The 25,756-nt window shown below is 39.3% G+C and overlaps 1 protein-coding gene across 2 annotated transcripts in view; it reads right to left on the bottom strand.

Moving 5' to 3' along the window:
• celsr3 (cadherin, EGF LAG seven-pass G-type receptor 3) overlaps positions 1 to 16,562 on the bottom strand; it is a 40,694-nt gene extending 24,132 nt beyond the window's left edge. For both annotated transcript variants that reach the window (XM_052563508.1, XM_052563509.1), the window contains exons 1-3: positions 11,445 to 16,562; positions 5,110 to 5,447; positions 3,803 to 4,091 (exon numbers count right to left, since the gene is read on the bottom strand). In XM_052563508.1, coding sequence (XP_052419468.1) covers positions 3,803 to 4,091; positions 5,110 to 5,447; positions 11,445 to 16,320 — 5,503 coding nt within the window. In that variant the 5' untranslated portion in view covers positions 16,321 to 16,562. The remainder of the gene's footprint in view (positions 1 to 3,802; positions 4,092 to 5,109; positions 5,448 to 11,444) is intronic.
• Between the last annotated feature and the right edge of the window lie 9,194 nt (positions 16,563 to 25,756).

Genomic DNA, 25,756 nt, shown 5'->3' with positions numbered 1-25,756 from the left:
ATGCCCTAGTGCATGCTGGGAATAGAGAGTGAATGGGACCAAACCACACAGCAGTTTTTTTTTAAGTTCTATTTTTACTTTTCACACAGCTTTGTGTAGAATATGAAGAGCTGAACATTAATGACTAATTTAATCAATAACATTTGGATAAAAATCCTATAAATTGTACCATCACTGTGTCAGCGGGGGTCTAGATTATGCACACACATACTTTGTTAGCGATGTGTAGAAGCTCTGAAAAAAAACCTGTAGACGGGAATGTCCCAGTGGACCAATAACAGACACACACACACACACACACACACACATGAAGCAGCTTTGTTGGGGTTTTGAAACATCAGCAAATCCTGCCCTTAGGCTTTATGATGCTGAGCCAAATGTGAGCCAGATTCTGGTTCTGTGATGTTCCAGCATTGTGTTGGTTAGCCTCTGGCAACGGTTAAATAAAGCACATTAATGTGCATGCATGTACAAACCTCTGGCACAGACACACATGTAGACATCCCCATCTCCTTTTAGTGGGAGTGTGAAAATACTGCCTTTAAAAGCACTTCAAACTTTGACCCACCACCATAGAAATACATATACTGTATACACACATAACCAAATGCCTTAGGACACACATGTGGACAGACACACACCACAGGCAAACAAACCATTAATGTTTACACAATAGTAACTGCTCACTGCAAACCAGCCACAGATACACACACACACACACACACACACACGCACACACCAACACACCAGCCTTTATCCTACTGGATACGTAGACTGAGAATTATTTCCATATTCAATGAGAGGTATTAGCATATTCATCATAGCTCACAAGCATATCGCCTGCAAAGGGAAAAGGATTTTAGCGCATTTTCTTCTTGACAGCACCAGGCTGAATATTCAAAAGCCATATCAAGTAAGTTGCTGTGCCCGGAATAAAATAAAAAAATATATAAGCAGGTCACAGGCCACTGAATACCAAGTGAACTGATTTAAAATCATAAATTAAATGACTTTCTTCATAAAGAATAACTAATTCCTTTGATAAATTAATTTGCCAAAAAAAATGTAAGGAGGCATCAAACTATCTGACTATCTTGAACTAAAGACAGATACTGCATTATAATTTAAGTTAAATTACAAAAATACATTTGTTAAATTTAGTTTGTTTTTAGTTTTGAGTTAAATTTGACTAAACCCATTAGATTGTAGATCTACTGTAGATTTATTTTCACTAACATCTGATTACATTTAGTCAACTGAAACCGAACTAAAACAATTCAGATTACTAAAATATGAGGGAAAAAAAATACATTTATGTATATTCTGCATAATGACATGGTTTCTTGTCAGTAGTGGTGCTGACTGTATAATGGTGTTCCAATTTGCAAGATGTATCATTTGAATTTAATAAAATTGCTTTTAGGAGGTTTTATTGTTATTTAACATGTCTCATAATCCCGTCTGTATGCCCCTGGCCCTTATTAAACCATATGAACTGTCTGACATGAACACAAGCAATACTGAGAAAACATTTCCCACCAGTGCTCTTACTAACACACATTTAGAGACCTACAGCAATTTCTTTAAACTCCTCAACCAGAACTGCCAGAAACACACACACACACACACACACACACACACACACAAACAACACGAACATAAGCACAGCATTCTGAAACTCAAAAATACAAACAGCCCCTCTGTGTTCAATGAGCCATAAAAGTCCAAAAACAAACTAAGAAAAACAGAATTGTCTTCACATATCCACAACAAAGACAAGTGATGGCACACAGAGATGTTCACCTACACAAGCATTCAAGCTCAGTTATCTCTACATGGACAAAAGATCAGCTTTTAGGGACATGCATGCTCTCAAATACACACACTTACACACTTAAACAAATCTCCATTGATTCTCAGTTGACTCACTTCAAATCCAGCAGGGAAAGGCTTTAAAAAGCTCTCTGCAAATATCTCTCCATCTTTAGTCTCTCTATCTGCGGTCTCTAGATACTTTTGTACTTTTATATTTGTGTCAGGTGCTCGCTCTTTCTCTTTTCCAGCTGTTCACTTCCTGACTTACTAATAAGAGCACTTTTCCCTCTTTCTTCCACTCTTTTTCCGTTTCACTCTCCTCCCCGGTACCTATCCACTCCATCCCCTCAGAATATTTGGTAATGTATTCTCTCCCCTTCGTTCAAATGATGTTTAATTCATCAAAGCTATTCTTCTCCTCTTGGGCTAAACCACCCTCTCTACCCAACCCCCACCACACACATGGTACGGCCCTCGGGGGATCCTGCATCTGCCCCTGCTTTCTTCCTTCCGTTGGATTTTTTTCTCTCTCTTTCACTTGCTCTCATACTGCAGCGTTTGTATTACTGAGAGTTGCTCATTTAACTTCAGACTGACTTCACTGCTGAGAGTTTAGATCTGTTTTACTCACATGGCCACACATAATTACACACTGAAAAACAATCCGGTTAGCAGTTGCATTGCACCACCAGTAGCCATCATCTACTTTCAGCATCAGATGGTGCGCCCACAGATCGCTCACAGCTCCTTCATTGGCCATCTGATGCATATTGCACAGAAAACTGGCATCGTTTGATTGGCAGGATGCTGCATCATTTTCAAGTGCTTTTTTGGAAGAACTAGAACTGGATTTGGAGACACAGAAGACGCGTATGGCCAGTGCTAGGTTAAAATATTGATTTTCCCATTACTTGTGATATTCCTTTGAACTATCTCAAAACCGAGTCTAAAAATCCCAAAACTGATTGTTCAGAGCAAGACTATTTTTTTTTTTTGCGAGTCTATTTTACCCATATTTGCAGTCCAAATGCATGGAGGACTAAGAGCGATAATTTAGATATTACGAAACAAGAAATTAATCATTTAAACATGAAAAGAAATTAAATGCTTTAAAATGTAGATAAATATTAAATTAACAAAGCATTTTTAAATTGAAAAAAAAAATGGACACATTTACAGCCATTTGGTTTTCTTTGTCCATTTGCTAGGTGCTTTTCTTTGTCATTTGGTCAAATGCTTTTCTTTATCTATTTGTCAATCAAGTAAAAAAAAAAATAACATTTGTAAGTTCAATCATTTTACACATTGTTATCAAAATGTTTTTTCATAAGAAACACAATTTAAAGTTAATATCCACAGCTGGTATCCACAGAGCAGTTTTTGTTTATAGCTTTTTATGTCTGACAGTTTGACAAAAATTATTACAGAAATTCACATTTTTGTATTGTACCAAGTAAAAAGGATCCTTAAATAATTTATTGCATTAGCTGAGAGATTTTTAAAAAATGAGGAAAAGAGAGACATTCAAAAAGGAATCCGAAATGAATCCAATCCAATCAAATTTTGAATGGAATGGACAGTTTGTGAATTAGAATCTAACTGAATTGGGAATCTGTATCTATAGCCAGTTTAAATCCTAGCATCAAATCTTCAAAAGGTATTCTGTGCTTTTCTATCTAACCACTCATAACAATCATCAAATGCCTAGGGTTTTTGGGTTTGTTTGTTTCCGTGTGTTGGGCAGTATGAAAATGACAGTTTTTATTCTCAACATTCTACTGTACATCCAACAGCCAACTTTAGTACACACTGAAATCTTGTTGTTTGTTTTGGCAGTGTGAACCAGCCATAAGTGGGCGATTCTTGGCCAGAATAAACTGCAAAGTGCACCAGACGTTCTTTTTCAAGTCCTTGCAAGAATTCCCATCATCTAGAAGACACAATACAATAAAACGTCTCTTCCTAAAATACACAATCACACTCTCACCTGTGTAATCCTCTCGGCAGATGCAGGTGTAGCCTCCCTCTCTGCGAGCGCACACTCCTCCATTCATGCAGGGGTTTGAGTAACACAGGTTAATTTCAATCTCACAGTAATCTCCTGTAAATCCGGCAGGGCAGCGGCAGCGCAGCCCTGTGATGGGATGGATGGGCCGGAACAGCGTGGATGGGGAGGCGATAAAGGGAGCGGAGCTGTTGAAGCGGAGAACGCTGATGCACTTCATGTAGTTCTGACATGGCTCACGTAAACACACATTATCATCAAACGGGAGAACCTGCCAGAATACAAAATACAGCGTCAGAGAAGTGAGTGTGTTTGTATGTTTGTGTGCTCTCAACACAAAAAGACTGCTTTTATTCAATTGATACATTGAACATTTCAGTCAAGCTGTGTTTTTCAGATTATAAATGCACTTAAAAAATTGTTTTGATAATTTCTTATTTATTATTTCCTTCAATAAAATTTTAAATGTAAATTGAATAAATAGCATTAAATACATCTTTTTATTTCTCCATTTGAGAAGGATATTCATTTTTATTCAAGTTCGAGTTTATTAGGGTTATTTGGGGTCAGCTATTTTTTTTTATTTATTATTTTTTGCATTTATAAGATCATTTATAATGTTACAAAAGATTGATTTTCATCTTACTATTAACCAGATAATCCTGCAAGAAAACATATTATGGTTTCCACTAAAAAATTATGCTGCACAACTGTTTTCAACATTGATAATAATGAGAAATGTCACTTGAGTAGCAAATCAGCATGTTAGACTGATTTCTGAAGGATCATGTGATAATGAAGACTGGAAAAAAGACTGCTGGAAATTCAGCTTTGACATCACAAGAGTAAAACTATATTTCTAAAATATATTAAAACAGAAGACAGCTGTGTTAAACTGCAATAGTTTTTGCACAATATTACTCTTTTACTGGTTTTTTTACCAAATAAATGCAGCTTTGGCCAGCTTAAGAGTCTCCTTTCAGAAATATCTTAAAAAATAATATCTCAATGACCCAAAACTTTGCATGCTAGCATAAGTTTTTTTATTTATACATTTCAATTATTATTTTGTAAATATTTAAATAATGATTGATAGATTTTTTTCATTTTAATGATTCTCGTCATGCTTAAAAACTCTTAAACGACACTTTAGAATGTATGAATGCCATTATTTTATCTAACAAAACATCAAAAACAATTGATATTTGACATTTCTATTAGATTTGATATATTGTTACTGTAACTAATGATCCTCACGAGGCAACTGAGTGTGTGTATACGTGTTTCACCTCCATATGTGCAAGGGCGTTGAGTCTAGGTCTGCTGAGGTACAGCTGCTCCTCCAGAGCCTCCGATGGGAAAAACTGCCCTCCCGGCAATGCAGCGGAGAAACTGACGTTGAGCACCTTTCCTGCATCTGCATCCGGCTGCACGTTGAACACAAACACATCATCAGGAGAGACTGAAAGCACGGCTGACACCCCTTCCAGGAAGTGAGTGAGCAACGGGGACAGGAAGTGCTCCTGGGACATGTTCTGGAGTCGCACAGTGATGCTGCTGCTGAGCATCTCCTCCGTAATGATGAGAACCCGCAACACACACTGAGCGCTGACGCTGTGAATGCCATCTGAGAAACAGACAGAGACAAAGGAAGATGAAGTGAGTTGGAGAACAAACTTGAAAAATAAACTTGAAAACTACAGGTCTTGTCCTCTATCACCGTACATCAAATTATTTTAAGAACATGTCTGACAACTCACTTCATCACTTCAACTTCTGCCATATAGCCTATGTTTTAACCTGCTGCAATCTGAAACACTTAAATAGTATCTGTGCGAGCTCTACTCCTCCAGAGGTCCATCTGAACATGTGAAGTGAGTCAGGTTGGTGTCAGTGCAGCCTGTGATATCATCTACAGCTCACTGACTGTGAAATTAGCAACATGCTGCAGAGTGATTCAAGCGTGTGTACATCAAATGCACACATACTTCATGCTCATACACACACAAAACAGTACATACAACTTAGGAAGCACACAGAAAGTTTAGAGCTGAAAAGAGAACATGGTGGAAAGACAGAGGGATAAAGAAACAAATATTGTCTAAGTGAACCTAATGAAAACATGTATTTCTACATTTAAATAAGCATACATTTAAGCCAGACTCTATTATGATGCTTAAGTTATATTGAAATAAAATGCCATTGCCAAGAAATCAGAATGGTTCTAAAACTGGCCTTGTCTTTCCCTTGAGAGGATAAAATATTTACTTCAAGGGGGGAAATTACGACCCAGACAAGTTCTTGACTAGCCTCCTGACATCCAGCTGTACACATTCATATTTGTTTGGGTTTAAATATTACAGCCACTGGCTGTGAATTTGAACCAGTTTCCACTTTTTGGGCTGTGAGTCCAAAAATACACACCATTGCACTATTATCATTAAAGTGTTTCTGTTGGAATATCTTTAATACTCCAGTGCCACCAACACCAATCCAAGCAATTCTGAATCATGTTATTCAGTCTATCCTGTTTGTAAAACATTGATGACATTTTCACAGTTGCTTTTCCATTTTCTAAATGATTTTTTCCTGCATGTATTAAAAAGGTTTTTGGCTAAAGTGCATGAAAACAGTTTTGGCAGCAAGTCACTCTGAAGTCGATTTAAATTGAGTGAAAGAAAATTACACAGAGAAGAGGAAATGATTCAGCAGAGGGTGAGGAGGAGAGAGAGATGGGGTGAGCGGTGAGGCTGCTGGAGGCTGGTAAGGAGGAGTCAGGAATGGGAAAGAATAAAAGACGATAAAATGAAGGGGAGGGGAGAGAGAGACTTTAGATCATAATGTCATCCCCTTGTAAGTCATACCTTTCATGCTGATAAACATTTCTTATAAAATATACCGTCCACCCCCACTTCTGTCTCTCTCTCTCACACACAGACGTTATTTAGACTCAACTTCACCTGCCATTCTATTACATTCACTGTAAAAATTCCGGCAAGAATGATTCAGGTTTTCCCTGGTGGTACATTGGTGCTTGTCCATTTTATAACTTATAACAATATATTACATGCTGCATTCTTTATATATTTAAACTATACCAAAATCTCCTTTTCACCTTAAAGTGTTCTGATAATCACCATAATAATAAAGGGGGAAAATAGAAAACCAAATGATTTCCATCTTAAGTGGCCTGTCCATAAAAACAAGGACACTGCTCAAATATTGTCTAAATACATGGAAAATAATGTATAGATGATGCACAGAGTCATACAAAAAGACAAAACAACATCAGGGTAACATCCATAACACTAAAATAATGTGTTAATTACATAACATCCAATTTAACACAAACTTAAATGTACATTATTGTACAGTTTTTATTGTAAATTATATGGTAATTGATAATTTTACTTGCAAAAAACATTTAACTATATGTCACAGTAAAAATACACATAATGTGATGATAAACAATTTTACAGCTTACTTTTAACTAATAAACAGGTATTTGCCAAATAATATTTATAATATAGCTTTTTTCAATAACATTTTTTTTAATATAAATTTCATAATTTTTATTAATTAAAAATCTTTTTTTTTTATAAGATCTATTCAATTTATCAGTTGGTCCGGGTCACAAAACCGGTCTAAATAATTCACTCACAAATTGGTGTGAAGCAATTCTCAAGTTAATTTCGCTGACTAAATAATGATGGTTGCAAAAGGTTTACAGCTCACTGGAGGATAAATAGTTAGCGATTAAACAAGTAAATTCCATAATCCCGCAAACACTGCATGTAAATTACAGTTTAGCTCAAAATATTTTCCACAGTACTGAAGTGTTTGACTCAAGTTGTGCTGTTATAACATGGAGAAATAAAGTCAAGCACAACGTGTGAGTGTCTACAAGAGGACGACAGCCGCGGCTTGAAGTTTTTAATGTCACTGGATGTCTCAGTGTCTAAGGAGATTATATCCTTCTTTGATGAAATGCCACCCTGTGCGAGAGAGAGAGTGTAATGGAAAGAGCGAAAGGGGTTAGAGGAGGAAGGGTGGAGGCAGGGAAGCAGCAGCGTTTACATAGATGCCAGAAAGATGAAAGCAATATCAAGCAGACAAGAGATCCGGGAAAGTGTGTTTGTGGGAAAGACTAGGACGAGGAAAGGACAGATAGAAGGGGGCGGGGGTTTGGAGGTACAGGAGAAGTGGGGGAAGGGTGCGAGGAGGCAGCTGGTTTGATTACAGGATTATCAGGCAGTGGTTCCCTATTGACCTCCCAAAACAGTCCCTGCTTCTCTCTAACCCACAAAGCCATTAAACTAAAAAACATATGTTGCAAAACACAATGGAAAACACAATTTGCTGTTATATTCCAATAATCACTGATGCCTAACAAATAATAGCAATTACAGCAAAATGACACGTTATGATCTTAATTACTGTAAACAGCCACAACTAGTGGTTACTCAACATTTAAATAAAACTAAACAAAACATTGATTTAAATGATTAATGTAGCTTACAGCAGAAAATATTATTAGTCATGCTGATTAAATCAACACATTCGGGCTCCCACAGAGGATAAGTCAAATCACCAGTGTGTGTGTGTGTGTGTGTGTGTGTTTCTTTGCTGTTTGTTTGATATTTGTGTCTATGATGTCTGACATTAGCAATCAGTGGAATATGAAAAATTAGAATGACAGTAAAGATATTTATAAAGTCACAAAAAAATTTCTGTTAGGAGCACAGATGTTTTCTACATCATAAATCATATCATTCTTTCTTGAACACCAAATCAGCATATTCAAATTATTTGTGAAGGATGTGACTGGAGTAACGGCTGCTAAAAATTCAAATGTGCATAATCGGAATACATTTGGAATTTATTCAATTATTTTAAACTCATATAACTCATATTTCACAATAGTATTGCATGGTTTTATATTTTATTTCAAAATATGCTTTAAATTTATTTGATATACCAAGATTTCGAGACTTGTTTTGGAGAACACAACGAATTCAAAAACTTATTTTATAATGCCAGTGACAAATGGTTTATGCTTGTTTTGGGAATAAATATATCAAAATGTATTAAATATATGCTTAAAACAAGGAATAAATAAACAAATGAATATAAAATTTCCTAAAATATTATTTTCTTTTCCATTTATATGTTAAGTACTTATCTTGTTTATAAAGATGTTTCATTATTTTATTGGAAAACAAGATCAGAATACTGCTTATGAAGATTTTTGAGTGCAAGCACAAATACAAGACCCATATACACATATACACAGTCTTTCATTTAAAAGCATATTAAGAGCTGTATGGTATGTTTCAAAGAGGGCAATTTTCCATTTCTTTCATCTGGAATAATTTTCCTTTTAGCCATTAAAACCAAGACTGAATTCAGCGAGTTTTTCTTCTTTCTATTCCTCCTGTTCAATCACTCGCCTGTCATTCGCCACCCTCCATTTCTCTTTTCCACTTGAGTGTTTTGTTATTTTCGCTTTCTCAATCTGTTTTCTTCTTTTTCTTCCTCTACACATTTCCTAAGCCCATTCTTTCTTCATTGTATCTCTTTCTATTCCTCTCTCAGACCCTTTTAATCTTTTATAATCCAGCTCACTTACCCACTCTAAAGTGAACTTTATTTTAGGCTTGTTTTGCAGAGGGAGATTGTGTTTGAAGCAGTTCTTACCGGGGTCGCAGGGAAACATGCAAATAGCTTCTACCAGCTCACAATAACCTGAAATAAACAAATAGATCTCAGAGGTCCCTACAGTATAGGTTTTTCAGCTTTCTCTACCTGGCACAACAAACCTGATACACGCGCATGCTCACAAATTCCACAACAGCAGCTCACACATTTAACACGCTTGTAAACATTGAAATTGCAAATCTAGCATGACCAAAACAGACTCTAGGTCTCAAGGGCCTCTGTTTGTTTTTGCATATAAAAAGAGGGTGAAATACTTAGACGTATTTGTCCTTCATAGCTGAAATTAGTCACCTGGAAATAAATTTCTACCCCCATCAGCCAAGAAGCACTCAACTACAGACACTTACACACACACACACACACACACACACACACACACACACTAAAACACATGTGTATAAACACACAAACTTAATATATGCTCAAACAAATCCAGATGTAGGCATAAACATAGTAGATTCTTGCATGAACAACACAAAATCTTGGGCACTGGTTTAACAGCTGATTACTGTGCTCCGTTTGTTTCCAAAACCAGGCTCCCCCTAAGGACGTCCTATTACACTCAAAGTAGAACAGAGAGAGAGAGAGAGAGAATGCAAGAGAAAGCATGCAAGATGAGAGGGCTGTCTGTAATCCTCTATTAAACTACATTTACTAGTATGTACACAATTTCATTCTGGTATACATGAATTATTTCTAAGTCCAATACGATTTTAACTATACCTAAAATGTGCATTGTGTACACCACATCATAGAGGGAATAGCAAAACAAACTAATCACATAAATATAAGCATATCTGCCTTGTTTGGAGAATAACAAGATAAAAGCGACACTGAGTTCCAAAATATGTCATTTCATCTTACAGTCAATGGGCTGTGCTCATTAGAAAACTGTAACTGCTGTTTCTTTGGGTGAAGCGAAATACAAAGGAATTATTTATTTATTAATTCCTTCAACTTAACCTTCAATTTCCCTCGGGACATCAAAACTTGATGATTAATTTGTACAGTGTAGAAGAAAGCGGCTCAGCTTATTTAGAAATATATTTAGACAATTTAACCCAACAGAAAAAATGTTTTGTAAAAGGAAAATAGCGAGAGAAAAAGATAGACAGAAAAGCAAGAAGGCAAAATGAATGAGAAATAAAGATTAAAGGGGGGATGGAAACGGAAGTGTGCTTTCCTCAGAGGAGAGAGAGAGAATTTTACCAGAGGGCAAATGAGCTGTCTAACTGCAGTCTCACAAACTCCCCATCCTATATGCCTTACACACACATACACACACACACAAACTGCCAATTAAGGTAAAAACACAGAACAAAATCAGCAGTATTGTTCAAGTCGAGCAGGATTTTTTTTCTAAGTGATAAACCAAAGAAGTCACAAAACCTCAAACATCATGTTAAATTGACCCTTTTAATCATCTTTTCTGTAAATACCAAATCACCATTTATAATCTTTCAAAAGCCACAATTATCTACACTTTCAAGCAATGAAATGAACAACATCAAGCAATGCGGCCAATCACTGCTCTCCTCACCACTTACGCTCTCTCAAGTTACCACCAAGACTCCTGTTACAGTACCTACTAATGCCAGTAGAAATCATTCCACCATAAAGTAATTTACATTGATCGTTAAATGTCTGCTACAGAGAAAAATGCAAGTCAAGAGTCAGCTTTCTCTGAAGATATTTTCTATTCTTTCTATTTATCCTCTAACATGCACTCTCTACTCTGACACATTGCCTTCAGCAATATTTCATAATAGAGCACGGCAGAAAAGAGTTAGAAAAACCAATTTGGCCTGATTTAATTTCAACCTCATGACCTTAACAGCACTTACCTCATTTACCCATTTCATCCTCCCTCTCTCCCTTCCCCTAACCCTCCCCCTCTTGCTCTTACCAGTCACGGTGATGAGCATCGGGGCCACCAGTGGTCGGTTGTTGTCCAGTTTCCGGCTGAGGCGGATTTCCCCGCTCGTGTGGTTCAACAGCAGCAGGTGTAGCTCATTCCCGCGGTCTATGGTGTAATAGAGATGATCCGAAACATCTGGGTCATGGGCTGGAACTCGTCCAATAACCCCACTTGGGAAGGTGTTGGAACGATTGGATACAAAGTTGTTAAAGATGATTTGAAAGTCTTGCATTTGGGGCCCATTATCATTCTGGTCAACCAGTCGTATGCGCACTGTGGCACGACTGACTAGTGGAGCCGATGTGGCCTGGACAACAATTACATACTCATTCCGTGTTTCATAGTCAAGGTCAATTAAAGAAGTGAGTTCTCCTGAAAAAATGTCCATTTGGAAGATTTCTGGAATATTTCCTTCCACAATCTGATACATTATCTGAGCATTTGGGCCCTCATCTGGATCAGTCGCTGTAATTTGAGCTACGACGGACCCAACAGCACTGTTCTCCTTCACTAGAACCTCAAAATCATCAGCAGGAAACACTGGAGCATTGTCATTGACATCCATGACACTGACTTGAATGTGTACAGGTGTACGCTGAGGTGGAACACCGCGATCCACAGCAAATGCAGTCAGCTCGTAGAAAGGAACACTTTCACGATCAAGTCTCCTGACGGTCCGGACTATTCCCGAGGTTGGTTCTATGGTGAAATCACCATCACCGTCTTCTCCATTCTGGAACGTATACTGAACACGGCCATTGGCATGAGCATCACGGTCAGTAGCAGAGATTTGTAGCACACTAGTGAAAGGTGGAGCATCCTCACTGACTCCACCCTGATACCTGGGGCTTAAGAACTGAGGTGCGTTGTCATTTACATCATTAACATTGACCTCCACATAAGTGGTGTCAGATTTCTGAGGTATTCCATTGTCACGAGCAGTGATGGCAAGCGTGTAAGTCATTTGGTCTTCGTAGTCTAGTTCTGCTTGAAGTGTGATCGCTCCGCTTGCAGGATCGATGCGAAACTGTGGAATATTGTCCTCCAGGTAGTAAGTGATGCGAGCGTTTTCTCCAACATCATCATCTGTTGCACTTATGACCACCACTGTGCTGCCAGGAGGTCGGTCCTCATTCACATTTACTGAATAATGAGCACTCTGGAACACAGGACGGTGTGTGTTGGCATCTGTGATGTTGATGTGCACCTGACAGGTATCGTGGAGAGTTCTGTCAGAGGCAGTGACTGTTAACACATAACGCCGCTCCTGTTTGTAGTCTAAAGGCAGTGCTAGAGAGACAAGTCCTGCTCCACCAGCTGTGCTAATGGCAAAGCGATTACGTGTGTTTCCACCTGTGATCTGATATGTGACAGCACTATTCACATCACGGTCAACAGCGGTTACGCTGACCACACTTGTTCCAACAGATGCATCTTCATTTAGTCTGGCGTAATACTCTTTTTGTAGAAACTCTGGTCGGTTATCATTAACATCCATAACTGTGATTGTAACACTAGCTGTGGCAGAAAGAGGTGGGGCACCATAATCTCGAGCTTCAACACCAAAGAAGTAATGCTCTACTGATTCACGGTCAAGTTCTGAGCTCACTGTGACCCAACCAGTGGCAGCATTGATAACAAATGGTGTATCGGTGCCGGTTCCTGTTAAACGGTATTCCAGGCGTGCATTGTCGCCATTATCTGTATCAATAGCTTGTATGTGAAGAATGGAGTGACCGATAGGAGCGCTCTCCAGCACTGTAGCCTGGAAAGGTGTGGATACAAAGATTGGTGGATTATCATTGACATCAGTGACCTGCACACTCACAATTCCAGTGTTGTTGGAGAGAGGTGGACGTCCGTTGTCCTGAGCCCTCAACCGTAGCGTGTACTCCCGTTCCGTCTCATAGTCCAGTGGCGCTACCACCTGGATTTCTCCAGTAACACTGTCAATCGCAAACTGTCCTCGGCTGTTCCCACTGATTATGTTGTAGTGCACAGCAGCATTCCCATCTTTATCCTGGTCTGAGGCACTGACTCTGAGGATTTCAGAATATGGTCGAACATCCTCTCTAACTGCAACCACATACCGCTTTTGACTGAACTGTGGAACATTGTCATTCTCATCCAACACAGTGATATGGACACTAACGGTAGCCGACCGTGGGCCCGGCTCTCTTCCCTGGTCACCTGCTTCCACCAGCAATGTATAACGTTCATTGGCTTCTCTGTCAACAATGCCTCGTGTTGTGATCAAGCCTGATCGAGGATCGATCTCAAACGCAGCGCGTGCAACGGCCGCACTTTCTCCAATAAATCTGTAGCGTATGTTAGCGTTTGCTGGTGAGTCGAGATCTGTTGCTCGCAGCTGCAGGATAGGATATCCCTCTTCCACATTCTCTCGAATGGTCTCGCGGTATTCTGTTTGCTCAAACACAGGAGAGTGATCGTTACGATCAGCCACAGTGATGGTCACCATAGTTGTTCCAGAAAGGCGTGGTGAGCCATGGTCTGTGGCTGTAACTCGGAAGTAGTGCAGATCCATGTGTTCTCGATCCAGAATGTGTGTGGTGGTGAGAAGGCCAGTAATTGGGTCAATTTGGAAGTAATCCATGGACCTGCTGTTCATTAAAGCGGCCATGCTGTAACTGAGTCTGCCTGCCTCACCAGCATCAGGGTCCTCAGCTGTCATAGTTATGACTGAGGTACCAGGAGGCTGGTTCTCAGCAACCTGAACCTGGTAGTTATACTGGGGGAAATGGGGGTGCCTATTAGCAGCTCTACGGGAGCGCCCAACAGGAGGGACACCTGTCTGCTCTTTGCTGTAATCTTGCTCTTCTCCTCTCTGAACTTCATTGCTCTCTCTTGCTTTTTGTTTCTCAGCGTACAGAGCTTTTTGTGTGTTTTCCACCCCATCTAGACTCTGTTTAAGCTCATTCTGTTCGGTCCACATTCCCTCTTTGTTTTCATCGCTTTTTCTGTCTGACTGAGAGTTGCCATTGCCTTGACCTTTTTCTTTTTCTCTCAGTAAATGTGTCTCTTCTAACACTACCTCTTCCTTTGTGTCTTCTGCAATCACCCACTCCATGCTTTCCTCCCTTTCTCTCTCTACAGGCTGTCTGTCACTCTCCCCCGTTCCCTCCCCTTTCACCCCGCCCTCTATCTGTCCCTCCCTCCTAACGCACTCAGTCGCGGCTTCCAGCTGCTCCTCTTGCTGACTGACACCCTCAGCTTGTAATGACACCCGTTTACCGGATTTTAATAGCGGACGCGTGGCTCCCCCATCGGCGGTTAAGCTGTTGTAGTCGCCACACTCTGCACGTGTATTGGAGCAAGGATAACGTGCGTTTTCCCCTCTAACAAAGTCGCGCTCTTCATTGTCAGGAGCATTTTGAGTTTCATTTGCATTTTGATCATCAGGACTGCTGTTGTTGTGGTTATCATTACGATTCTTGGCGCAGTTGTTGTTATTGTTACTGTTCCAATTCCTCAGGAACAAACTTTCAGTAAAGTCATTCGAGTTAGCGAGCTCACGAACGGAGACTGTCGCTGTCCACTGAGCGGGTGCTGAATTTACTCGCGTGTGAATGTGAGAGTCACGGAAACGTTTAGGAAAGTTAAGCTCGACTAAGAGGTAGACGTGTGATGCATTATGAGCCCTGGGAGAGCCAGTAGCAGATGAGTCAGAGTTGTGTACATCACCGATATACAACTGAGTAGCTCCGATTCCAGTCGATCCATTATAATGAGCCTTTCTGTCATCAAACCGAGTCTCAGTCCTGACCCAGGCAGCCTGTGGCATTAAATCCAGAGCATCAGTCCGTTTGAGCACACTAGAAAACTTTTGTGAACTATTCCGATCAGACTTTGCACGCACAAATTCAACTTCTGGGTTATTATTTGAAGATGTGCTGTTTGTATTTTCTCTTGTCTTTCTTCCACAAACAGAGTAGCGCCTCAGAGAGATGTTGAACCGGTGCCAGTTACTGCTTTGCCAGTCTGGATGCCTTTCAGAACAACCTGTGATCCGGTGTGACTTGAGACAGCTGCTTACTTCGCTTCCAAGTCCTAGAGAGGGCTGCCACGCACAAGGTTCTGGGTACCCGCGGGTATTCCTAATGCCTGACCCGTTCCAGCCCTCTCTGGTGAGATCGATAACATTCAGGGCGCATGAGAGGGGACGGTCCGCTGTTGCTTTGCGCAATTTGTTGGCGTCCGAAACCACATTAAAATAAGAATAGGCTTTTAATAACGGCCGAGTTGGTGTCTTGTCAGCGGCAAACTCCCGTTTTGGGTAACATGGGGAGAGGTTGGGCCTCAGTTGGCTATCCACGGCTCTATAGCAATCCAGCACGCTTTGTGCAATGACTCTGTCCGTGTCGAGGCGCGTCTGTGGCCGCGAGTCCGTTCTAGTCCTTTGTATAGTCCTCTTTTTGCCATACTGAACCGGACGGGAAAGAACACGAGAAACAACGCCCTTCTCTCCACTGCCACACTTACTCCAAACAGGCTGGTGATGACAGCGTCCGGTGTGCGCCGCGGGTTCTGATATCCATGTACTAGAATTCCGGTAATCCGGACTCAACGGAGCTGAGAGGGTTCCAGCTCCACAGGACCGTAAGCATTGCGATTCCCTTCCACGCGACCGTGCAGGGTGGATCTTCCAATCGCCCCCAGCCAAATCCCCCGTTACCGTTCCGTCGGGTAGGCTGGTGATTTTAGCGTCTCCGGGGGCTGGGTGGGTGCACAGGGAGCGGCAGAACGGCCCCGCTGCACTCCTCGGGATAACAATGAACAAAGAGCTGAGGAGAAGGAAAAACAACAGCGGCGAAAGCGAGCCCAAGTCCAGTAGCAGTGCAGCCATTAGTCTGGTGAAATCCTTTCTCCTCCTCTCTCCTTTCTCCCCTCTCTCTGAACCCAAGTGTCTCTCTTTCTCTCTCCAATTGCCGGCTAAGTGGCCAGCTCAACCCCCGCCGCCCGACTCCTTCCACCGTGCTCCCCGGTCGCTCGGTGATCCCGGGAAGCTCGCATCTACTCTCGGTGTTTGGTAGAGCTCCGGCTAGCAGCGGCACGAGCGCAGCATCTCTCATTCACATCCAACATGGCTCACAGCGAACCCGGTGCTACCCTCACTCCTCCCCCTCTCGCTTCTTTCTTTCTCTCCTCTCTCTCGCTCACTCTCTATCTCTCTCTCTGAGACGGGAATGGTTCGTACCAGTGTGCGCAAGGCTATTTCCTCATGTCCACCGCCGAGGAGCTACTAGCCTACAACCTATCAATATCAGTGAAAACAATAGCATTACATTTATTACATGTGAAACATGGAAATGGAAAATAATTTATATTTAATAATCAATAAATCCATACATTTCATTCAGATAATGTTTACACATTCTTGCATTGCTTTGCATCTTACTAATATCTTTAAAAAAAAACACCTGTAACAGAAGGCCACATGGTATCAAAGTTTATCATTAGTGACTTTTATATGAAAAGGGGCTAAGATAACTTGATAAAAACAGCTTTTGTGTAACACATATTGAACTAATGTAATGCAATAAAAAAAAAAAAAACATGAATACAACCACTCATATTTTTATTTACATTTTTAGTACGCCTATTTTATAGCAAAATGTCATGTAATGTGCAGTTAAATAAATTATAATCTCCTCCAGTACAAGGTAAATTTAAGGATTTCCATACCATTTATTTTATTCTGTTTTAGATATATGATTAACCACATGATAAAACATTTAATCAACAAACGTGAAGCACAGCATATTCTTTATTTTTGTTGTGCGAAAAAAACAACAACAATATATTAACGTCAGTGAGGGTTTGGGGGAGGGTGGTGGTTTTGTGTGTAGCTATAACAATCAGTCGGTGTCCACCTGTGACGTCATGTCTTATTCACTGAACGATTTTCTGAGGTGTTTTTAATAATATTATTATTGTTATTATTCATTGCATAGAATTCATATCACCTTTTCTTTCTTCTGCCAGCTTTACTTCCCACTCAGTAGACATGGTCTAATTTTGAATTCACTGTTTGACACGGAGATATTTTTTTAACTATGATTTTTCTCCTGTTTTAAATCACCCTGTTTGAGGGTGACTTTCGGAGGCGCGTGTCAAAGCCCCGCATGGCGGATGTGAAATCCACGCTTAGTCAGAAATAGACTTGCGCGTTACAAAACCCAATCTCTGTCTCGCAGTCTGCCTGCCACTGACACGGTTGGAACGAATCCACGGATGTTGAAAAATTCATACAGCTCAATTATACTGTGCACTCTCGCTCGCTCTCTCTCTCTCTCTCGATAAGCTGCCCCTCGCGCCCCACTGTTCTCGTGATCTAGTCAGCTGAGCAGAGCTGACTGTGGTAAAGGGCTTGTGCTTTCTGTGTGGAGCTACCAGTGATGTCTAAGCAAAAAAAAAAAAAAAAAAAAAAATGATTTGCGAATTTTCCTCGTTGACTGTGGAGGATGAGATTCATGTCTAGTCTTTAGTGCTGCGGGTGTACTTGTGTGTGTCTAGACGCTTGATGGTATTATAGCACACAGTCACGGCAGCCCTAAATCACATTAAGTAAGGAGGAGAGGAATTCCCATAACTGAGAGCTTCTTCTGTGAAACCTGACTGATAGACTGACGGGTAACTCCGATCAGCCCGCCTGCGATTTACCAGTTCGCCAAACAGCCTCTGGGAAGAGCTATCACATTTACTCATCATTCCCCCAAATAAAGTAGAGACCATAATTCAAATTCTTGCATGTCATGAAAACACATATGGCCTACATTTCTGCTCATTTTTCAATGCCTATACACTGGTGGATGATGATAAGACTTTTTATTCACTATTTTTATAAGGATTTATATTTAAACAGTAGAGCATGACTCTAGCAAGAGCAAGGTCCGATTACCATTAAATGTTTGCATTGTAAGTCACTTTGAGCATCTGCAAAATGCATACATGGATCTAAAGGGAGTGGAACAAAATCAAAACAATTAAAATTAAAACATTTAACACCAGTGTCTACAGCAGAAATATGCTGGATCAAATGTGAATGTAACTAAGTCAAGACCTATGAAATCATGCACATTTAAAAAAATATCTAAACCAGTTACAAATTAATTATAATTAGGCATGATCTATATTGGGATCTGTATTGGGAAAAAAGTGAATGCAACAAACATCCATAAAAGTACTAAAAATTAAATCTAAAAAGTATAATCCCTAAAGCATTTACAAATTAGAGCACTGATCTGATGTGTATGTAAATCTAATGTTAATGCAATAAAGACAAAGAAATTATCCTTTAAATAATTTATATTATTTAATAGAATGGGTTAAGGGATCTAGAGTATGATCATGCAGAATAATGTATTAATATGTTCTTTATAAGTACTAATAAACAGCCAATATGAAATGCATAAGCAAGTTAATAGTGAAAAGTGTTCCCTAATCTAAACTGTAGCCAAAAAGTTTAAATGCAGTGGTCTGATGAATATCTAATTGGATTAAATATAACTACAAAAACAATTGAAAAAATCTCTACATCACTAACAAATTTGCAATCTGAATAAAATGTAAATGCAACAGTTTAGAACCCAGAAAATGACCTGATAAAATCCCTGAACCATTAAAAAATGAGTGCAACACCTGATCTGTTCAGAACCGCAGACAGCGCTCTATGTCCTAGGCTCAGTTGGTGTGCTGCTGACTGCTGAGATCCATCACTTCAGTCTCACAGGTGCTGGTTTCTGTGGATTTTGAAGTTAGAATTTAAAGTGAGAGGGGGGAAAAAAGAGTTGCATGTATTTCTGTGGTCCAAAATCATGAGAACCATGTTCTGTTTTGAAGGACTTTAATATCAAGCGCAGTCTTGTTTTATTTATGCCTGCATCAACGTTGACACTAAATATAGCTTTGCACAAAATTATTAATGAGATGCCTGTCTGCATAAGACTAAAAAGACGGTCTATTCTATACGGTCTTTATGGATGTAGGTTGTGAGATGAAAAGAGAGAAGTGAAAGATTGAGAGCTCTAATGGTCTGATTTGTAATCCCCAAAAATCTAGCCTGCGGATTACAGGGGTGCACACTTCACAGAGCACACCTGGGGGCCCTTAACACACATGCACACACATACACATTCAGGTAAGCTGTAAGCTACAAGGCCATAGCTATTCCATGAGTTACCATGGGAACAGCAAGAGTAGGGGGTACGTTCCATCAAGAAGAGGGGTTTGTAATTGTGTCTCACCACTGCTGTTGATCTGTAATTGCTCACATCCGGCGGACCCCTTCCCTCCCCCACACACAACCCTGCTGTCCTCCCTGCTCACCCGCTAACCCCTCCCCTGTGGCCACAGCAGCAGGTGGCCTCGGCCCGGTGAGCATCTGTCAAGGCTGGGCTTGAACGGGCAGGCGGCAATAATAATACATATTCACAAGAGAAAGGGACTGGCAGATAATTGCACCCAAACGGTGATGGTCATTTATATTCACTATCACCTATATATGCCTTTTTAAAGCATGCTGCTTGTACCAACAATACAGGAAGTGAGGTTTTAAATTATGCACAATCACTTTGTTAGTACCACCAGAGACAAACCTCAAGCATTCTCTTTCTCTGACACCTACACACACTTTAATCTGTTTCTCAAAATAATACCGCCTCCTCAAGACTCAAACAGAGCCCTTGAGATACGACTGAAGGCATATGGTGTCAATTGGGTTGAGTGAGCTGAGATTGTTACCACACCAAATCTTTGCCTGGTGAGCGCGAACTAATTAAAATGATGTGCACATAAACTGAACCTGAATATTCAATGTGGCTTCCACACCCAGGGAAGCAAGTTTAGGACACGCCCCTACCCTCGGCTCGGACGCGTCCCGGCCGTCTCGCCGCTGTTGCCCATGAGCATAGTGATGTCATTAGCAATTTTAGAGGATTATGGGATTATGAACACTGTATGTTCGTTATCTGCCGCATGGTTATTGGATTTCGACATGGAGCTCTCGTAATTCAACTTCTGAATGACTCTTAGAGCAGACCGCTCTCTCTCTCTCTAGCTCGTTCACATGGAATATGCGTAAAGTTTAAATTAGCCCGGATCCGCGTCCCCACGCGCACGCATATGTACCCTTCAAAACGTGTTATCATCGCATTACTGACGCATCACTCCCATTTCATAAACAAACACAGCAGACTGCTCTTCGCAGTCTATTCCGACAAAATGGGGAATCAAAGAAATATGTACAAAGGGCTGAAAAATTAGCACACAAACACAGCTGGATGATAAAGACTAGTTATCACAGTAATGATAAGTGTAATGTGATGAATTGAATTATTGCAGAATGATCAATTAAAACATGTTTCTATATTTTTAGAAAGGTAAAATGGAAGGTTATAATGGAATAAAAGGAAAATATGCAATAATAAACTGTATTTTATATTTATAAAATTGTCTAAAATGGTATAATTCTGAATAAAATATTTAAATTATTAAATACTGTATGCAAAATTGTATAAAATCATATTAAATATACATAATAAAATACATATACAATTGTATAATTTTTTTTATAAAATATTCAAGTAATAATAATAATAAAAATAATAAAAACAGTATTGCAAACCTTAAACAGAAGAAGAAATCACAAAAGAAAACATTTAGAAACTTTTTTAAACCACCTTATTCCTGAACGCGGAAGTAAGCTTCACTTGGAGAATCTACAATCCTTATAATGATAGTGTCAGAAATCTGATCCATGTTTGACCGCCTCAGCCAGATGAAATCTTGATGTAGTGGGACTTCACCACAGCACGCTTAAGGCAAAACAACATGGAAAAAATTAAATTTTCTTGATATAAACACAGAGGATAAGAGAGTGGTTCATAAAGCTTGTTTCAAAAGGCCTGGTAAACAAACGGTGCCAAATGATGAGAGAGATTTGTGCCTCTGAGTGCTGGAGTGAGAGGTGTGTGTGTGTGTGAGTATGAGTTAATGCTGCTGAAAGGGGGAAGGTTGTTTATAGGCCAGCTGTGAGTTGTCTCTTAGTCAGCCAGTGACCCAAATCAGCAAATAAAAAAAAATAGAGAGAATGAAAAAACTGAGGGATTGATAAAGGGAAAGAGCAAAAGGCATGGGAATGAATGAGTTAATAGTATGAAGGTAAAAGGGAAATTGAGAGAGAGAGAGAGAGAGAGAGAGAGGGTTGACATTTAAAAACAATGTCAAAAAATAGTTATTTTCATGCAGCTATAAATATTTTCTTGCTCTTTTATCACCTTCCCCCAGCTTTCAAAGACACAGCGCAGATACAGCAGATTCTATATGTTGATATATACACTACATATATGAAACTGCACCTCCCATGCTAAACTACCACAGAGAATCTAAATAATGCAAATTACTAAAAATATAATAAACATGAAATATTTACATTTACAATATATTTACAGTATCTTCATTTTGCCTAGTTCAAATCAAATGTCACAAACACATTCTTTAATATATATATATATCATTCAATATTAAGATATTAATATCAATATCATCAGCACAGCATAAAATCATCAATAAGAGTATACATATATTAAAACACCTCTTATACCAGCTCTTAAAAAGGGTGTAATTTAATGAAAAAGAATTGGCGATGTGCCTTTATTACCCTGAAGATTATGTCATATTATATTAATGAGAACAAATCTTACTGGATCCTATTACATCTAAAGAGGAGGAGCACATTAACTCGTTCCATCATGGGATGTAAATGCCTTTATAGAGCAGCCATGTATTAAACACGCTTCAGTCATAGACATATGAGCTCATCTGAGACTTCCCCGATATGAATAATCCTGTTTGAGTGTGAATAGAATGTTTGGACTGAATTCAGATCGACTGGAAGCCGCTCTAGTTGTGCTTAGAGTGAAAGTGAACTGGGATTAAGGTGGATTAGCATCAGATGAGAGCAGTATCTTGCTGTCTTATTCAGGATTTAGACCTGTTTAGACTCCAATCCAGCTGGTTTCTCACCAAGCTGCTGGATCTGAAGCCTGACAGACCCATGCCTATATAAGACACATGATAATACAATCAGATTCAATTATATATAATATAATATAAATAAAATAGAATCACAATATTATGTAAAAAACTGTATTTTTATCAAATAAATGGCACCTTGGTGACTTCTTTCAAAAAAAAAATCTAAACTTTTGAATACCCCTAACTTTTCAACGTAGCATGTAAAATACAACAACAGCAAGCAATTTAGATTAGTTTTTTCTGTGACATATAACCATGAATTCCCATCAACAAACATATCATGGTGGTCAGAAGAACACCTGTTGCTTATTATTCTTCATAAAACTGGCAATCGCTTTTACATTTTCGGGGGTCATTTGGGGACAACAACTCACATTTAAAGACTTGTTATCTTCAGAAAACCTGGGAGACTGCCCTCTCTAAAGGAAGGTCTGTGAAAAGACATATCTAACTAAAAGTCAGCAAATGGTTATTATATAATTCAAACCACTTTTTATCAGCAGAGGTAAAGAAAAAGTGAGAGAGGAGGAAACAGAAAGAAAGAAAGAAAGAAAGAAAGAAAGAAAGAAAGAAAGAAAGAAAGAGGAAGCTGTTGCACTAGGTCTTTATCTGTTAATGCACACATACACAAGCCTGGATGGCTGTGAAATACACTACTGACTGTGCTATCTGACTGTGCTACCCCAGCAGAACTTGCTCTCAGTCTAAAACTAAATTTTAAGCGACTCTGTTTGTAGTACTATGCCAAAGAAACACGTTCAAAGTATGGCACAGATTCATAAAGCAGACTTTTTATCCATAAACAGCCTACTACTATTTAAAATAATAATAAGAAAATAAAAAATACTTTTTTCACCCTTTATTGATGGTTAAAGAAAGATCACATGAAGCTGTTCTGACACAGTTTTAAATGACAGATTTGAGCAGTCTCAAAGATCTCAACCCACCAAAATATTATTTCAGCTCTAGTCTAAATTTGTCAAACTATCAAAAGTTTCAGCTGAGAGATCTACATCAAATACGGCGCCGCAATCTCTAAGCTTCAGTTTGATAGAGGGAACCCAAAGGCTTTGAGGAAGATTTTTTTCCAGCATGTTGTTTGGACACACACACACTCTCTCTCTCGCTCTCTCTCTCTCTCACACACACACACACACACACACACACACACACACAGAGGACTTCACTTGGAACCACCAGAAGCTTGACAGGCTCCAGTTTTGTTTTAATTAGATTCTGCGGTGAGGCAGACTGTTCTGGCAACACTACAGTCTCGGCTGATATCTGATGGGATTAAACAAGGAATATAAAAAATGGAAGTGTGAAAATGGTGGTGTAATTTATCACCTTTAGATTCCATTGTGTGATAAGGAAATACAATCAAAAGGCATATAATAAGAGTAAAAGAAATTTGCTATGCAACACCTGCCAATATTATTATTTATTAACAGTATGTTTCTTGAGCACCAAGTCAGCATACTAGAATGATTTCTGAAGGATCATGTGACACTGAAGACTGGAGTAATGATGCTGAAAATTCTGCTTTTCCATCACATGAATAAATTATATTTTAGGGAAACAGTTATATTAAATTGCTATAATATAACTTTAATATAATATTAATGATCAAATAAATCCAGCCTATAAAAATAGATTATACATTTTCCACTGAGGTAAATGTCATTCTAAGATGCGAGTCTTTGATTTGACTCATTTCCATCAGTGTTCAGAGTATAATTCTTAGAATTCAACATAAGCCATGTTTTGAACAGACTTCACTCAAAAGCTCAAGGGCATGAGTCGACTCGCCCCTGATATGAATCACATACTAATCCTGTTCTGAGTGTGAACAGAATGTTTGAACTGAATTCAGATTTCCTCGAAGCCTGTTAGTTGTGCTCAGACTGAAAATGAACGGGGATTACATTGGATTAGCACCTAATTAGCACCAAAATTATTGGCCAGCTGGCAAGAGGGTCCCTTTTATTTACCTTGACAATGCCAATTTATATATATATATATATATATATATATATATATATATATATATATATATATACATATACATATATATATGATGCTTGGCGAGTGTTATTTTTGTACCCTGAATAGGCTTGATATCAGACCTTTGTAGCTAAAACTGCAAAAATAAAATGATCTCCTGATAGAGTGACACTAACAGATATAGTATCAATCTGTCTCCGTGTCATTTCCCAACACTCCACAAAACACACCCACCTCACACTGTTATTTCCTGTCTAGGGTTCCACACCAGTCAATAAAAACAACATTCATCAATATCACTCGCCTCTATCATCACCAACCCTCCTCCACCCACATTTTCTCCCTCTCTCTCCACCTATCCCTGGCAGCTACAAATATCATTAAATTCCCATGGGCACCCCTGACCTCATTCATTCATCTCGCTCTCACACACACCTCTTGAAAAGACATCAGTATTGCTTGTAGCGATTACACAGCGTACTCTCCTTCATCCTTTGAACTCCTTTCATGCACTAGTCTCCTTTTTTTTGTCTTCAATGTAGAGATGCCCAGCGTGATGACTGACAGCTTAACCAGCCCTAAATAACTTAAGTCACGATTGCCCTCTAGTGGCTGAATGATGCTATTAAACTTTCTGAAACCTGTCATGTCCATATCTCCATGTGCATTCTTAGTATGAAGACATCTGTGGTTACTACTGGACAGATTGGCTGGCAGTATTCTAGAGTTTAAACCAACAGTCACAGCACTGAAAACTGGAACCATTTTCTAGCAATGTGGCTGCTATTAATTTTCAGTCCTAAAACTGAGCATTACAGACTCAAGGTGCATATTTAAGGTGATAGCTCACCCAAAAATGAAAATTCTGTCATAAATTAATCACTCTCATGTTGTCCAAACCGATAAGACCTTTGTTCATCTTTGGAACACAAATTAAAATATATTTGAGGAAATCCGAGAGCTTTCTGACCCTGCATATACAGCAATGCAAGTGACATGTTCAAGAACCAGAAAGGTAGTAAGGACATCATTAAAATAGTCCATGTGACATCAGTGGTTTAACTGTGAACACACCAAAGACTGACAGAAGATAATAAACTGTTTTGCTTACAAAAGGTATTGTCCTAGCTTCACAAAATTGCAAATGAACCACTGATGTCAAATGGACTAACTTGATGTCCTTACTACCTTTCTGGACCTTAATTTGTGTTGCCGTCTATGCAGAAAAGCACGGAAAATTC

Source organism: Carassius gibelio, chromosome B8 (genome assembly GCF_023724105.1).
Source record: "Carassius gibelio isolate Cgi1373 ecotype wild population from Czech Republic chromosome B8, carGib1.2-hapl.c, whole genome shotgun sequence".
NCBI lineage: Eukaryota > Metazoa > Chordata > Actinopteri > Cypriniformes > Cyprinidae > Carassius > Carassius gibelio.
The sequence above is the reverse complement of the archived record's forward strand: the minus strand, read 5'-3'. Positions and strand labels throughout refer to the sequence as shown.